Source organism: Abramis brama (assembly GCF_963993115.1).
Source record: "Abramis brama genome assembly, chromosome: 10".
NCBI lineage: Eukaryota > Metazoa > Chordata > Actinopteri > Cypriniformes > Leuciscidae > Abramis > Abramis brama.
Window position 1 is genome coordinate 8961579 of NC_139972.1, and position 18961 is coordinate 8980539.

Consider the following 18961-nt stretch of genomic DNA (forward strand, 5'->3'; position numbering starts at 1 on the left):
ACTCATCTTTTCAGCGTCTCGGTCCGCTTGGGTTCAGATGGCAGCGTTCACACTTGTTCAAATGAACCGCGCTAACTGAGCAATCGCACCAGGGTTCGTTTGAATCCAACCAAACGTGCCGAGTGTGAACACACACCTCTCTGAGAGAGACGCTGCATAAAGACGGAGGAGGATCGGAAAGGTCAGAATTTCCCGAACACACACACACACAAACATGCACTTCCGTGGGATTTTCACTTGGCAGGCGCTTCTTCAAAGCGAACATCCAGTCTGATACACAGAGAAGTGTTTGTACCTTCTGCACCGATGGACACCAGTTTGACTCCTTTGCTGGCGATGAAGTCCAGCGCTTTGTTGACATTGTTGATCTTGTGCACTCTCATCTTTCCTCTCTCAGGTTTAGGTAATCTCTCCCCTGCACAAACACACAGCAGATGAGTTCTCACACTCTTTCCATCGCATCAGCATAAACACACACACTCCTCGGCTAAACATTAGCTCGACAGCTCTGGAAAGTTGCAAATGAGACTTAATGAACTACTGACCAGCCAAAAACGATTAAAGCTCACTGACCTGAGATGACCTCTAGGAGCAGCATCAGTTTGAGTCCATCTCTGAAATCCTCCTCGATGTTTTCGATCTGAGTTCCCGACTTTCGCAGGTGAGAGTTGCACCAGGCCGTGAAGGTCTAGAACAAACAGGAAATGATGTCAGGAAAATAAATAAAGTGGAAGCAAGGTCCCACAGCCCGGGAAACAGGAAACACTGCATGCAGGAACGCTCAAGATGTTTGCTCAGGAAGCCGGTTTGAAAATCAACAACTGAGGCGTTTCTAGCTGAGATATGAGACCGCCGATCGTATGAAAACTCGGAAATATCGCATACTTTGCAGACAAAAGCTGACATTTACTGAAGTGAGCACGTGATATTATACCAAAATGGAAAAAAAAAAAAACCTCATATTTGCACCTCTAAATCAGTGATAACTAAAACTTATATATTCCATTAATATAAATAAAAAGCTGAAATAAAGCATCAAAGTATGAAATAAAATTTAAATATTAGACAAAGAAAACAAATGAAAATTAAATTAAATAAATTATACAAAAATTTAAACTAAACAGAAATATCTAAAAAACAGAAAAACTGATAAAATTACAAAAAAATCATAATAAAATTACTAATACTTTAATTAAAATAAAAAAAAATACAACTAACTGAAATAAAACGAGTTTAAATTAAAGTACTTAAAAAAAATAAGTAAAACCAAATAGAAATATTAAGGTTTTTTTATATTTCTATTTGGTTTTACTTAATTTTTATATCAGTTTTAAAGGAATGAAGTAAAATAGAAATAATTAGATTAAAAAAAAATTACATTAAACTAAATGAAAATGAGAAATGTTGCCTTGGAAACTAACCGAAATAAAACAAGTTTAAATACTAAAATTATTAAAACAAAAAAATTAAATTTAAAACTAAATAGAAATGTCTAAAAAAAAAATATTAAAAATGAAAGCAGCAAATAACCAAATTACTTATACTTACACAAAAAAAAAGCTAATTCAAAATATGAGTTAAAATTATAACAGTATATAAATAATACTAAACTAACACTGCTCTAAAAATGCCTTTTTAAAACTCTATTTAAAAATATATTATGCATATAAAAAAAAATTAAATCAGGAGAGATGCACTCACTCAGTTAGACTCACTAACTGACTAGTCGATTACCAGTTTGATCCACAGCACCTCAACATGAACCAGCAAGTGCAGACACACACAGGCATCAGATCACACTGGGAGAGGGGTTTCCAGGCCCGCGGCCCGCAACACAAAGACTCCATTGAGTTCGGTGGATAATGAGGCCCTTCACCACCCCCTACCCTCGTACGACAGGCACCTACCAGGGACAGGCCCGCCACAAAAACAATTCAGCCTTCACACACACACACACACAAACCAGTCAGGACCTGAGCCTGGACCGACACATCCACACTGTCAACAAATGCCATTTGATGAGGCCTGAAATACCTCGGCTCAAACAGGGGGCTCTGTGTGTGTGTGTGTGTGTGTGTGTGTGTGTGTGTGTGTGTGTGTGTGTGTGTGTGTGTGTGTGTGTGTGTGTGTGTGTGTGTGTGTGTGTCTGTCTGTGTGTGTCTGTCTGTGTGTCTGTGTGTGTGTGTAGCCCAGTGGAATGCCTATGATTAGTTGGGTGTGGATGACATCATTGCATCCAAGTCACAAGAATTACAGAGGAAGACCCGCTCTGCCACACATGAGCATGTGTTTATGTGCCACTTTAGGTCATAATAAAGTACACTACGCTGATGCAAACACTTCACGGCCACGTTGCACTTGCAGTGCATATCAGTCATTTCCAATATGGATTATTTTATGGCTGATGCCGATATATTGAGAGCAGGGATGGTTGTTGATCACACTATTTGATTTAAAGACAGTAAATAACACATGCATGACAACTGCGATACAAACGTATATTAATTTGTTAGTAATCTTCTAATTCTGTGTGCACTCATTAGAAATCACATTTTCTACTACACTATAAATATGACATTGCCAACTGGATATATGCATTTTTATGCAGGCTACAAATATCCCGGCTCTGTTTGCCGCTTCCGACAGTTATAGACAGAAATGTATCAGCTGATACCAATAATTTAAAAAATGCCACATATCGGATTCAGCCGACGTGTGAAATATATCGGTCGGCCGCCAGTAGTGATGTGATTTGCACTGAAACCAGGAATGGCATTGTGGAGTCGTGAGATAAAACTCTCTCAATTGCAATGAACTGCCACTCCCTGCGCAAGAACGCATGCAAGATCAAACCACATCCTTCCCTGGCCTACACACACACACACACTCCTGCAGTGCACGAGTGCATGGAGAGTGACTGACAGGTGAGGGTGTGGTGTCGTTCAGGAACGAACTCAATGCACACGTTTCACGATCACCTGATCCACATAACCCTTCCTACTCTCTCGCTATAGGCCTGAGTTAAATAGGTTAAATATGCTTATTAACACTACATTCATATAAGTTTAAAGAAGCAGAAAAACTACATATTCTGGAGGAAATGTGGATGTTAGTTGCTCAGGCAAAACTCACCACAGCATTGTTAGAGTGTTTTGGGTGGTTTCAGGTACAGGGTTTTAACAGATAAACAGCATAAAAACTAATTTAAAATAAATAATACGATTAAACCATTAAATAAATAGTTGATAAAATATAAAATAAATATATACAATTAAAAATATAAATAAATAAATATTAAGCAACAGCATAAAAAATAAATAGATCAAATAAATAATTTTAATACAAAATAAATTAAATAAATTAAAAGTTTAAACTAATAAATAAAAATAAAAAATGTATTAAAATATAAATAAATAAATAATACATCTAACATTATAATACTAGAGTGAGTAGGAAAAATGTTTAATAAAGTAATTTAATATAAATTTTATATTTTCCAAATAATATTTTCACATTGTATGTTCTAAATTGCTTTTTTTAAATAGCATTTTGGGGGGTTCGTAGCATTAAAAACACCTATAGCTGTTTTTTAAAATATAACCAATGCTCTGTTCACACCTGGTGTTAAGATGCGCTTTGGTCAATCGGATCACGGTGGACGACGCTAAATACAGGTGTAAACAGTCCCAAGACGACGATATTACCATATGATACCATCACTGTATTACAGTATCATCACTGTGTTTGCTTGACTCTTGGGTTGGACTTTACATGCGGTTAAGGATTATTCATAAAATGGGTCGATACACTGGTTAATACTTTCTCTGCACAGCAAATGTCTGTAATGCTGGAATTGCTCAATCTCCAACACTCACACCAGAGTATGAGCACACATCCGAGGGGAAACTTCTGCATGACTATATGAAACTGTAATAACCGGTTTCCTCATTCTCTGCGAGCTCTAATGTGTTTCCGTCTGCAAGATCAACATCAGCATCTTTCTCCCACTCAACGGCTGCAGGACTGGAGGATGACCGGGTCACAAAGCACGAGACAACGACATGTAGAGAACTGAACAAAAGTTTAGAAAAAAATCTATATTTAAGCTTAATCATTAATAAACAAATTGTGGATAAATGAGGGAATTTAAAGTGTAATTTCTAGACCTTGTTTTATTATTATTATTATTATTATTATTATTATTATTATTATTATCATTATAATTATTATTATTATTATTATCATTATGAATAAAGGGTTATTATTGTCAACAAAAACCAAAACTTAAACATTTGTTAATTTAATTAAAATAATTGATAACTGAAATAAAATAAGTTACAAAGGAAAAAAAATGTTTTTTGTTGGTTACTAACAGTACTAAAAGAACTAATTAAACAAATAAAAAAAAAATACCATATAGACATTTAAAAAAAAAATTTAAATTAAAATGACAAAAATACACAAAAAATGATTTAAAATAAATAAAAATAAAGTGAAAACAGAAAACATAATTTAAAAATAAATAAATAACAAAAACTAATAGTAATGGTATCAACGATAACACTGCATGAATAGCCTATATATTATAAGTTTAGAAAAAAACACTAAAAATATTTTAAAAATGCCAGTAAATCACGAATATCTAAAAAATCGTGTAATTTCACTGGTAATAAGAAAGTGTAAATCCTGAAGAACATTCTGCTATTGAACCTTCTGGAATTTAAATAAAGAAAGCTTGAAAACGAGCAGCTCCATCATTCCAGCAGAAGTACCAGTGATTTCTTAGGGGGCCTTCGGATATATAGACTTGGACCCTAAAATTCCCCAAAATTTGACAACCACTGTTTTAAAAACATTTACATTTACATTTATGCATTTGGCAAACGCTTTTATCCAAAGTGACTTGCATTGCATTTCAAGGTACACATTTACATTCTTATCAGTTCTAGCTTTCCCTGGGAATCAAACCCATGACCTTGGCGTTGCAAGCGCCAGCGCTCTACTGTTTGAGATAGAGGAAAGCTTACAAAAATCATACAAAGTTTCAATGGAGTAAAAAAACTGCAAAAGAAGATCAATTCTTTGCTCGGTCAACCCAAGATCAAGAAACACAGTCTCAAAATAAACTCATATCATCACAATGGTGAGCAACATGTGAGAGAATATCAACAGCTGAAGTGGCACTAAGTTTCAAAGCATCCGCTCTGAGCTCTCGACCCTGGAGCAACAGAAGAGACCGGGAGGAAAGAGGGACACGGGACAGGGAAGAGCGAGGAAGAGGAGGAGTTGCCCTGGTGGATGCCATGTTTATTTGTTGATTTATTTATAGCACTTCCTGTCTTTGTGCGAGTGCTAGCGGTGTCTGAGCGGCTCGGGTTCCTCCTCCAGACGGCAGGAACATTAACCCTTTGCATACCGTGCATATTTAATGAGATAATGCCTAATTTGCATAATTAAACGTACACATTCCAAAAACTTGTAATACATTTTTTTTTTATACTTGTGCAAGTAATCAACTGAGGAAGTTTCATGGTGATATCTATTATTTTAAAATGTTACCCTATTCACCTGTAGTGTCTCGCCTTAATCAACTTAATTGGATATCTCACTAACAACATATCTGGTTAAATGGCATTAATAAACCTGTTTGTGTTTGAGTACTGTGTGTAATGCAGGTTTCAATCATTCATCAGATCAGAAGTCCACCTCTAGAAACGGGCCTTGCTTTGGAGCATCTGTGAAACAAACACCAACACAAAACGACAGAAAGAACAGATGGAAGAACGCTGGAGAGGAGTGCCTGACCCAGAGAGAGTTCGCGCAGGAATGGAAGTCATCCCACCATCGCACGAGAGTGATTTTAGGAATGCCAGACACGCATGTTACGCTGCACTGAGAACGGGTGTCCAAACTAATGAAGTGTGTTTGTATGTGAAGCTGAAAGTGAAGGGACGAGAGAAAATGTAAAGATTGTGGTGCATCCGCATGTCTTCTCAAGGGCAGAGACTCCACACATCAGCTGAGGATCCAGTTCAGTGTGTCAGGTGCACAAGGCTAGCTCATCTTAAAATGCAACAGGGAAGCCGAACTATTTTTAACTTGACGTGTCATCTTGAAAACACAGCACTCAGCGAGAAGCGAGACAACAGTCAAAGAAGTCATCCGTCAGCACAAGCGCACAAACCAACAATTATTTTTTTTAATTGCTGGTTTGTGTGCACAATCAGACGAACATCTGTGACTGCTCTGTCACTTCATGCTGAGCATTGCATTTTAAGAGGACACACCGCGACTGACAAAATAATCGTTTTTACGTTGAGTGACACAAGTTAACGTTAACAGAAAAAAAACGGAAAAAAAAAACTATCAGTTAGTTGGAAGGCACATTTAATTTTTTTTAATTAAAATTACTAAAACTAAAATGCAAAAATATAAAATAAAAATCATAAAAAATAAAAACGAATAAAATCAAATGACTAAATAATAAACTAATACAAATAATAATATAATAACTAAAAATATATATTACAATAAGGATAATAAAATAACCATCTTGAAATTGTGTTTGTCGTTTTAAATGTATACACAATTTACATGTTTCTCTGAAGTATTAAAGTATTACTAAAAAAACATTCAAAAATATGAATTACCTAAAATATATAATAAAATTATTATATTATAAGATTATTATTATTTAGTTCTGTGTGTAATTGCACAGTTCTAGAGTTTAAAACAACTTGATGAATTCACACCTTCACACACAAACATCCCCATTTAAAGAAATGCATGCTGAGCTTTATCGTTGCAGGATGTGACACAGGAAATGTTTCCTCAGCCCACACTCGTATCATAAATCAATCTAACCTCAGTGATTAGAAAGATGCAGAGGACGACCTTTGAGCTTAGATTAGAAAGAGGAGAGAAATTGAACAAGACAAACAAATTGCACAAGCGATCAAAACTTCATGCCCAAACCATTTGCGTGATTAATGTGCGAGTCATTGAGAGGGCAGATGGAATAAAAAGTAACAACCAAGAGTGACATCATAGCATTCAGCCTTAAAGGGACAGTACACCCAAAAATGAAATGCTGATCTCATGCCTGTTCTTCTTTTCAAAATATCTTAAGAAATAAGAAAGAAATCATACAGGCATGGAACGAAATCAGGGTGAGCAATTGATTACGGAATTACAATTTTTGGGTGTACTGTCCCTTTAAGGCTGAAGCTATGATGTCTTTATTCCGTCTCGACCGCTGCCCTCTCAATGACTCACACATTAATCATGCAAATTTGCTCATTTTTGGGTGAACTGTCCCTTTAACTCAAAGATGGAGGAGGTGAGGGACGGAAAGAAGGTCCTGTCAAGAAAACATCCCTCGGCTCAAAGGAAACGAGCTTTACAGCCGTCACTGAGCACAGAGAGACGGGAAGTAGAGGACAACTCGAAGCAACCGAACACATGCTTCAGAAACCACACTGATGAGGTTGTGCTCTGTAGAATTGAGACTTTAAGAGGTTCTTCACTTCTTCAACCGCCCCGTCCACGCATTCCCATCTATCACACAAACATTTAGAAATAACTTAGAGAAATGATGGTTCAGCTCTGGAGATTCTGGTGACACTCAAGGTTTGTGTATCAACAGTTTGAGGGAGAAAAGTCAAACGTGGCCAAGAAAGGTCATCAAACGGAGCACGCTTCAAATTCCTGCCTCATCCTCCCGAAGCAGTGCCGGCAAAAGGTCACACTGTAACTAATAAGGACACTAACAGTCGACATCAGCAAGTCAGAGTATATTTGATGGGAAATATTTACTAAGAGACTGACAAACATCAGCGCTGTTGACAGTCACAGTCGACTCAGATTAAAAAGTGAAGTGGGGCAGCACAAAAAATAAAACAAATCGTGATATGCCTTAGTGTGATTATCAAATCGCTGCAATTTAAATAAATAAATACGTTCAAATAATGATATATCATACATTTTTGGCCAACAAAAAAGCAGAAGAATAAAAAAGACTTTTTAAAATTGTATAATATTGTGTATATCATAATAACGATAATATCGTGATTGTCGTTATAACGATTTTCGATCTGAGATTATCAAGTATGTCCCTCAATATTCAAGATGAGGGGGCAAAAATAGCTATGTATGTCTTTTATATTTATATAATTTAATATAGTTCATCAATTTCTCCCCAATAATCAGCATGATTACAAATGTAATATTGATTTCATGCAAGTTAATATTAAGTGACTTACATTTTAGACACAGTATTGCCTGTTTTTGCTCAATTTTGCCAAAGACAATAGTTCCGAACAAATCGGTTGAGTGAATGATTCAATGACTCACTTATTAATGAATCTCTTTATATTGAAGAAAAATCCCCCAAAATATCGATATATCTTTTATTTGTGTCAACATCGCACACCCCTAATTGCAATATTTAGCATTCAATCTACTCCCAAATCAAGCTGCTCTAATGTAAAGTCTAATTTTTGCGCCACAAACGGAAAATAATGACACCTATCTGCTAACGGTCGGCCAGTCTCACTCCAAACTAACACTGGTTTAGTCCATGTTTCTGAGTCGGGCTGGTCGGGAAAACAAGAACAGAGTGATGCTTTATGACAACAGCTTTTCAGGCGTATTGAACAATAATGGCTAACTCACAGTTGTCTGCATATGAAAGTGGGGAGTATAAGAAAATAATTCAACAATTACAAACTTCACCTTCATATAAAGACCTTTTGTGTGCCTTTACTGCATCAAGACGCAGTCTCTAAGTCGTCCCAAAATATGTTTCAGAGTTTGACTCTCTGGGAGTATCCCTGCCCTCGTTCTCCCGGTGACTCCCTGACTCCTCGGTGGCGGAGGGAAGACTCAGTAGCGCTGACTCACGTGTGCGAGCGGGACTCTCACTTTCTCAAAGCTGCTTTTCACTGAGGAAAGGGAGTCAGGTTGGATTAGACGGAGGCCTCACAGGGACACGGTCATCCAACACTGAGCCAAAACCCCAAAATCGCTACTGTAGCTGGTGCTTGTGTATCAGATGAAGACAGCAACAGGTAATTCTGTCACAAAGCAAGCACGTGTTTTACTAACATTACCCGGACGGGCTTGAAGTACACCTCAAAGGGTTTCAGAGTATTCGGAAACATCGACTAAATTAAATGAAGCGGTTTCCCACACTGAAAAGAGAACCAGAACCACAGAAGAAAATACACCTAAAACTAGCGATGCACCCGAGTGCATTTCTTAGCACAGTTTCATTTAGTGTCATTCAGTTTAATTTAACGTGTGGTGAAAATGTGTTCACACACTGGCTCAAAGGTCAGCGTGTCAGCAGACCGGAGATCAGATCTTTCCTGCCAGGAGGAGTCAGGTTTCTTGTTTGGTAACAGGAGAAGACATTGCAGAGATGATGTCTCTGTTCTGATGGACTTTAGCTGCGATTATATTGTGTGTTTTAGCACAACTAGAACGATGTATTGACCAATCAGCATCCCAGAATGGAAGAATCTGCTTTAGCATAGAAAACAAATAGCTGTTATTAATAGGGCTGTATGAATTTGGGAAAAAATCTGCAGTGTTTCAAAAAATGTGTTTGTGAATTAAAATGCAATAAAAACAAACAAATTCAATGCTTGTTTGTAGGACTGCACAATTTGGTCAACACACATTAAAAACAACAAAATAAGAAATATTACTAACTGTATAATAATATTTCACTAAGGCAAGTACATCAAACGTTTATTTTAAAGGGAAACCCCACGGATTAAAATCAGCACTTCTCTTTTGTGGATACCAGCCGGTTTATAAGCGCTTCTTTGGGAAGATGTTTTGCTCATGTTGCGTTTTCAAATGCCGGCTAAAGTATCCCAAACTCAAAGCAGATGCAGAGATGAAGTTCACGAGGAGCGATTTACTGCGAACAGAACCACTCTAAGACGGGGAAAACAAGAGTTGCTCACGTGTAAACGAACACAGTGCCGCGCTTCACTCTGAAACACGCAGCACATACATTTATTCAATTACATTGCTCTAAACCATGACATGCTTTCAGCTTTATTTCACTTTATCGTGCAGCACTAATAATGAAAAGACATGCAGGAGTTCTGACTTCTGGGGCAATCGGTGAACTCAGTAAAAAGCGGATTTCCCCATGTTAATGGCCAGTCACTGGGGAACATTTCGAAGCTCTGTGGATCTTCATTCCAAACATTCTCCATTTTAGAGAGAGAGAGAGAGAGAGAGAGAGAGAGAGAGAGAGAGAGAGAGAGAGAGAGAGAGAGAGAGAGAGAGAGAGAGAGAGAGAGAGAGAGAGAGAGAGAGAGAGACACAAACTCCTCACAGCCCACATGAGGATGGAATGTGTCTCTTCAGCATTACATAAACACTCTCTGTGTCTGTCTGTCTGTCTCTCTCTGGGCTAATATTTACTGTGGAATGCACCAAGCGAGTGTTTGGTCCCCCACCACGGAGGATTCAGGGGGTCAAAACACCGAGAGCTGCAAAACCTCAACGGTTGCAGGTCAGAGTCTGTGGAAATGAAGCATCTACACAACTAATCTCACTGGATCGGTCAAATTACATCCGAGTTCTACATATTCTAATAGAATCATGAGTTGTCGCTGCGACAATGTTGCATTCTACTTCCAAATGTCACGTTTAATTCAATGTTACTTGGTGTTTCTAGGTAAAATTGAAATTTACTGAGTAAACTTTTTTTACACAAAATTCTATTCAGTGTACCAATATTTTACATTATTTCTGAATGTAATAACAAAATGTGACTTGTACATCAATGCAACTAATCTGCCTTTTTAGTAACACTTTATTTTACAGTGTCCAATGTAGTTTCTATAGCAATTACTATGCACAATTACATGCAACTAACCCTAAACCAAACCTAATCCCAACCCTATAGTAAGTTCATGTAGTTAATTAATATTACTCAGTACTTAAATGCATAATTACACTGTAACAAGGACACCTTAAAATAAAGTGAGCCAATTTTGACACAGTTTAACTTGTATATAGTCAAGTTGTGATTCATTTTCTAGAAAACATGGTAAAAGTTAACACTTGCCTAAACAAAAACCACTAATTAGGGCACTTTCAAGTTATGCATAACTCTTAATGTGGTGTGTCAAAGAACAAGGGGAGAAAGTGAGAGAGAGAGTGAGAGAGAGAGCGAGAGAGAAAGAGAATGAAGCCAAACATGTCGGTCCAGTCGGTCCGGTCTCCTGGTATTGTCACTCTTAACTGCCTCTTCCTGTGTCTCCTGTAATGTTCTCATGTCCTTATAAGGCAACACACACTCAGTTCTGCGTGACGCAATAGGCCGAATGAAGCCCCGCCCCTCCCCCCCACAACGCATGCACAAAAGCACACACACACACACCTGATCAAAGCCACCACACCTTTTCCCCTCTCGCGCCCAAAACAATCTCACTAGAAAGGAAAGTGTGTTTTTCAAAGCTAACGTTCGCAAGTATGCATTCTCGTTTACATTTGTTTGTCCTTCGGGTGCAGGAATGTGAAATATGAGCCAACCCCCCCCCCTCGCAGTCGGGACGCTTACAATGAGGCAGCAAAAAAAAACGACAGAACACAGGCACCAGAGAAACTGCTGCTCACAAACTTCTGCCCAACTTCCTGTTCCTGTGTGATCACATCAATCGCCCTGTACGGGACAAGACAGGCAAGTATGTGCAATCTGGAAAGAAACGGTTGGACCATTCAGTCATTTCAGTAGAACTACTCTCTCACACACGCACACACACACAGGCACACACACACACAACACGCTCACACTCGCTTTCATTAAAAAATAAAACAAAACCGCAACAAATTTAATAAAACTAACTCAAATTTAAATTAAAAGAATATATTTAACAGGACATTCTTAAAAAAGTAATTAAAATTCACAAAACCAAAACAAAATTAATAAAACTAACAAAAATGGGAAATATATAGCCTATATAAAAAAAATAAAGCAAAACCACAACAAAATGACTATAACTAAAATGAAAAATATTTTTAAAAAGACACAAAACTGATAAAAATGACAAAACCAACAAAATGACAGAATCCACGCACAGACATTCCTGTGCAAACTGAGTCACAGTTCCACACCTAAATCTGTCTGACACACACATACCGATGACGACCCATCAAACCTACACTGACTGAGTTTAGTGATATAAAGGCCACATGGTCGCACACACACACACACACAATGGCATTATCATCTTTCAAAATAGGCGGACAAGATCTTTCTGTGCTATAAATGACTCAACTGTAACACTCAGTGTGTGTTTGTGGCAGAAGTAAACCAGAGTGAGTCCATCTTTCCTGTCAGTGAAGTGGCTTTGACCACATCTGTTTCTACACACTTCAATCAGTTGTGTAAGAGTGTGTGTGTGTGTGTGTGTGTGTGTGTGTGTGTGTGTGTGTGTGTGTGTGTGTGTGTGTGTGTGTGTGTGTGTGTGTGTGTGTGTGTGTGACCACATCCTACAAAAAAAAAAAAAAAAAACTATTCCAAATGTCACAACACCAAAATGTCCACAGTCACTACAAATACCATACAACTTTACAAAATATTAACATGCTAACATAAATAAATAAATAAATAAATAGGGGATGCACCGATATGAACATTTTGGCCGATACCGAATACCGATAACTCTTTATATTTGATTTACAGGTCATTGGACAACATTACTTTAAAATGCATGGATAAATAAAATGGAACAGCTTCCGCACGGACTATACTATACAGAAATAATCTGAGTTAAACCAAATTGTTGATGAAAATGATATGAGAAAAACAAAAGTGCTGGTTTTTATAAATACCGCATCAATGTGTTTCTTGTTAGCAGGTTGATTAACTCAACAAAAAAAAAGAAAGAAGAGGAAGTAACATGTAGATTAGCTGTCCACTCGTCTCGACAGCAACGACCTGATATTGAGGCGTTATCTGTGTCAAGCGAGCGAGAACTGCAGATCTGCTCTCATTGGCTCCTCACACATGACATCCCAGGCTCTCGTGGGTCTGTTGTGGTCCATGGAGAAACCACACACTCAAACGCCTGGGAACATCCGACCATGACCACTCCAGATCTGCGCGTCCATGAAACCCAACTCCCAAGCGTCAACAATCATGGATGAAACCAGCGTCTTTTCAACCGCTGAGACAAAGTGGAGGATTACAGAGATACAGAAACACACCAACTGGTGTAAAGGCATAGTTCAGCCAAAAATAAAAATCCTGTCATCATTTACTCAACCTCAAGTTGTTCCAAACCTGTATGAGTTTCTTTCGTCTGCTGAACACCAGAGGAGATATTTTGAAGAATGTGGGAGACCAAACAGTTTCTGGACCCCATTGACTTCCATAGTATGAAAAAAAAAAAACTATGCAAGTCAATGGGGACCAGAAACTGTTTGGTTACCAACATTCTTATAGACTCTTACAGGTTTTGAACAACTTGAGGTAAGTGATGACAGCATTTTTATTTTTGGGTGAACTGTCCCTTTAAGGCCAGCATGGTGACATCACCACTCCACGCACAACTGACATCCAACGCACACATTTGAATGAGCTTAATTGCACAATCTAATGCATTTCTCACATCAAGATCACACACGTTGTCTTTCGGAAACTGGTTCTTTGGTGGATTTAGTAGCAAGACAAAAAATAAACCCACAATGCAGGCGATGCTATCAATAGGTGGAAACTGAGCTGTGGCTTCTCAAACTCACAGGTCTTTGTCTAGCATCTTGTACGACTAAATGTTTCCAGTCACCAAAATCTAGATACCATTAGCATTATGATTTAAGATCGCGAACGAATAAAATGTCTCCACGATGATCTGCCTGTGAAGAGCAATCGTAGTTTCACAGTTGTGGTGCTGCCATTCCTGGCTTTCTGGGACTCTTTTACCAGTTTTAAACATGGTGATTCCTCATTTTATTGACTCGAAAGGAAAATTAAGTCTAACATTTCCTCGGTTGTTCCTCTACGAAAAGTCAACCTGAATTTAGCAATCTGTTCTGCATTTGAGCATGTCACGCTCACTGACCTGAAGCAGATGATAACAAGAACTGACTGACCAGTGAAACCAGTCAGGTCAACCAAGAGTTATCACACAAAATAAAATAACCACAGAGTGACTGATGTTTGAGTAATGTAAATGTAAATTGCGTGAGCTTATTACATCCATTAGATCTAAAGATCTGAAAAGGCCCATCCATATACCCCCTCATAGACCCTCCCCTCGAAGAAATCAGGACAGAAGTGGTTTAAAGTGGACAGAAGTGACGGATTAAAACACCAGGTGTAAACGGGAATGTGTTTCCCTCGACTATTTGTGATCCGATCAGCCAAAACACATCTTAATACGAGCTGTAAACAGGGCCTAAGAGTCATTGATACACATTAATGCTATTACTAACACAACATTTCCCACGAGACAGTTGGTGTACATGGTCACATGTACCCTCAAACACACGAATAGTCATTTTTACACCATTAGAAAAAAACTAAACAGAAACCACAACCACCACAACTTCCCCTTGCCAATCAGAGCATGACAGGGACACAACCAATGAGCCCTGAATGCATCTGGGACTTAAGTACATCAGGTCAATCCGAGTCTCGTTTTGAAAGTGTGTGCAAGAAGTTCTTCCCTCTTGTTTTGCAACTGCTGGCTTTAAGGAAATCTCAATTATCTCAATGGAAAAAAAAAAAAATGCACATCTGCAGCAAAAACCCCAGCCATATACGTGGGTTTCACATCAGTTCTGGTCCAGCATTTGAGGAACAAGGGAAACTTTTCAGGTTCAAGTGTTTAACTCGAGGCATGACAACATCCAGCCTCAAACCAACCCATATGCCACGTTGCAAGGGTCAAAGGTGAGGGTTTTATAGACTTCCGGAGCTAAACGACCATATTTGTTTAAAACAGATGACACAGTACTTCTCTGTGCCTTAGAATAACTATTGCATGATTTTTCTTTCACGTGCTAGTGAAAACATCACATTTGGCCTATATACACACTCATCAATATATATACTCATGTTTTCAGTATATATGTTACCGGCAAAGTGTGAAATCCCGGCAATGTATAGAATTCCTGATGTTTTTTGCAAAAAATACATTACCTAATTCTATACATTACCTAGGCATTCTATAGAATGCCGGATTACACACTTTGCTGGTAACATATATATATATATATATTCTGGTTGACCGTTTTCAAGGGGTCATGACATGAGAAGTCAAATATGCCTTAATCTTCTGACATATAAGTGGTCTTTGTACCATTAAAACATCATGAAGGATTCAGAGCTTAAAACGTCCTCCTCATTATCGTTTTGATTTTGCGGGATCTGTGATGTAGGAGCAAATACATTTGTATATGACTGCCTCCAGAGCAAGATACTGACAAATAGTTACACGTCATCACACCATAGGCCACCCCAACTGGCATTCAGTCACTTAACGGCTGACATTTGCCTACACTTGATGTGTTGTGTCACGTCAAAAGCAAAGAAAACCCATTATAATCACAGAGGCTGTCTATACGAGTCTTCAAACATCTCATTTGCTTATTTCTGTAGAGACTTCAGAAAGATCCCAGCATCAGGAACAAGTGGATGGTTTATTTGTAATGCCATCATGTTTGTTCGGAGCATTTGACAGCATTTTGTTTTGTAACCGAGAAACAAAGCAAAGAAACTTTTGTTGACAGATGAAGCAGTCGACTACTGGATCTGAAAGCTGCATTACAAACCATCAGTACATGACTTCATAATGCTCTGTCTGTAAATGACGGTTTCGTACGGATAATGTTTTCAAAACACTTACTCGCGTGCAATAGCTGATTCCTATGGAATGATGTTAGCCAATCAAAACAGTCGCCATTTACTGACAAGCCTTAAAGTCGCCACCCCTTAAAAACGCATTATTCCATCAAAATCGTTTTTCCATATATATATTTGTTTTGGGGGTTTTTTTGTGCAAAAACCTTTATTAACATTATAAATGGACATTATAAGTAATTTTTTTTTTTTTAAATCCATGTCATGATCCTTTTTGCAGTAAGCAAACAAGCCTTGACCAGAATAATCTGCAAAGTGGACCAGAAATTGCGGTGATTGTCAAAAGTCTGGTTTTACAATACTAGCGAGACACAATCACAATAGATTATGACGGCCTCAGGGCCACAGCCCACCCGTTAAACAGCCACGCTGACAGGCTTTATTGGTGGTGGTGTGTCTTTTATGATGGGTCACATTACTATAAACTTACCCCTCACCCAACAGTGTTTAAAAGACCCCCTCAGGATCCACCCAACCAAACAAAGGGTGCAGAATTAAAGGATCAAAACATCTGTGATGCAACAACGTATAGTTCAGATGGTAAACTAGGTGAAACCAGGCTGTAATCCTCTTAGAGGACAGTCTTTTGTCTGAGCCGCCGCACTTAAGAGCTTTTAGTGCTGAGGAGGACATCATACAGACAGGGAAAGTGTCCAGCACATCTCCTCATGGTGTGCGAACAACAAAAACTGTACAAGAACATGCAGTAAATAAGATGATCGGACGGGACAAGGGGCGGGTGGGGGCACAGCGAATTCCTACAAAAACAAATTACAATTTTATATACACATAAAACAAAGAACAATCCAAAATTGAGAGAATCAAAGGGAGCAAAGGAAGTTGTGACTATTACCATTTTTAACTTCATATGGGTATTTATTTGTGAGGCGTCACGTCATGCATCGAATAGTTAAGCGCAAGACTGCATACAAGAAAATACATTTAAATACATCAGTTTTTGCTTTATAGTAAAGAGAATTTAGGAAGGAAACAGTCATGAAACAAAACCGCAACGTCCTAAAGGAGGTTTCATTTCCTTAAATTTTTTTTAAAAAACAACGATTTTTGGAATGAAATTTGACAGAGTATATTTGAAACAAACAAACTAGGGCTGTAAAAGTATCATTGATACACTATTATAGTTTTTACTAATATTTTGAATTAGGTTTCACTGTAATTTTAGTGTTTGTCATTTTTTTTTTAAGTTTTTGTTAATATGTTCTATGGTTCTTATTAATTTTATTTCAGTTGTAGTTATTTTAGTACTTCAAGTAAAAACTAAAAAAGAAAATTCTGAAATGATGCCTTGGCAACTCGCTTAGTTTAATTTTCTTTTATTTGAGTCACTGAGCCACTGTTTGAGTCAGTAACTAAATGTTTATTTTTTGTAATGTTAGATACCAATAATATCCATGGATCACAGATGTTTATCACGGATTATCACTCAACTCCCCACGGACTAAGTCACATGTGAATTCCCAAAGCAGGAGTGTGTGATTCAGCAGGCTGGTGAGGTTACGAAGCCCTGACGTGGTGAACGGTGAGTGACAGGGCAGGAATGACTCCCGGTTTCCCAAAAGTGAGCACTGGACAATGTGTGCTGGATCAGTTCCTAATGTTTCCACTTCCACAGATCCTCGAGGGACACCGAGAGCTGAACACCAACGCTAACAACAGCTGTGTACAGCTACTGTACATCACAGACCAGTGACTGCTGGCACAGCCTTTCTGAGGCGACCGGCAAACACATTATCATTCATTTACACATGACCATCACCAAGATAACCAGGATGTAAAACAGGAAGTAGATTGAACTTTTTTAGTTGTCATGCATCTGAACTAAAGCTGTTCCCACACTTTTTGACTTTTGCGACTCATGACCTTATTTGTGATTACTGATCAATTTTATAGACGCTTCCAACCCTTAGAATAAATAGTAAAAAAAAAAAAAAGAAGTAAAATATCACCAATACGACAAGAAGAGTCCTGCAATCTGAGTCTCAATGCTTTGTAAGGAATCAAGTACCCTGAGGACGAAGACGACGTTGTTTTCCTTGTTATCGAACAACGTTTTACTCTCTCTATACAAACAGAACACATTCTTGAAACCAATTGAAACCAATTATTATTTTTTCTACAACTTTCCAAGTGATCAATACAAGGAACTAGAATTTCAGCTCACTTCTAATAAAAGGAATTCAAAATGAAATGTTACAATTCTGATAATAATACAAGATCTGTGAAAATGGTTTCTAAGAGAAGAGCTGTTCCTTGAAAAAAATATGATTAATGTCTCAAAATTAAAAACTAGTGCCTGTATTTTTGGTGTACTGGGAAACTCTTATTCTGTTTACATTAAATAGCACATCTGTGATCATAAAATATTTAGTCATTCAACACATCTGATCTGATTCTAGCGTTCGTTAAGGCTTCTGATATGATCCAAGTAGATATGTTCAAATACTGAAAGTATTTCTCCGGCTGGGCGTGACTGAAGTAGGTCAGGTGACGCAACGCCTTATGTGACCTCATATTATAACGCCCTTATCTCAGTCCACTCCCACTCAGGTTTTTCACTGGGACACACCTGAACCTGGTCCAAACACCCACTACAACAATCAATCCCAAACTGGATTACTGCACAGTAACCACAGTGCTTCAGTTTACGCCTCAATTATCCCAGCATGCTCTGACTCATGGTCAAGCTCTTCATTCAGAGAGTTCGTGGTCAGCACTCCAGTCTGGGAAACGACACATTCATTATCATGAACTACTTAGTGCCAGATATGAATACCTGCGAATAATGGAATTTGAGAAAAAAAAAATGAATAGGGCCATAAAAATGTTTTGTTAACCCTTTAATAAACTACTGTTAAAATTTATAAGTTTAATGATTGCAATTAATTGGACATGCATTGATTACTAACATTTAAATTAGATAGACCAGCAAAACTTAAACGGAAAAAACTATTAATCCGGAAAAAAATGGAATTTGGTCAAAAAAATAAAATAAATGGATTTCATAAGGCCATGTGTCACAGTGTATCTGTGTAATACGTTTCACCAAAC

At 37.9% G+C, this 18961-nt stretch overlaps 1 protein-coding gene across 4 annotated transcripts in view; it reads right to left on the reverse strand.

The window, feature by feature from the left end:
• actn4 (actinin, alpha 4) overlaps positions 1 to 18961 on the reverse strand; it is a 39769-nt gene that overhangs the window by 14236 nt on the left and 6572 nt on the right. For all 4 annotated transcript variants that reach the window (XM_084127511.1, XM_084127510.1, XM_084127512.1 and 1 more), the window contains 2 exons: positions 574 to 688; positions 296 to 415 (listed from right to left, as the gene is read on the reverse strand). In XM_084127511.1, the coding sequence (XP_083983637.1) occupies positions 296 to 415; positions 574 to 688 (235 nt within the window). The remainder of the gene's footprint in view (positions 1 to 295; positions 416 to 573; positions 689 to 18961) is intronic.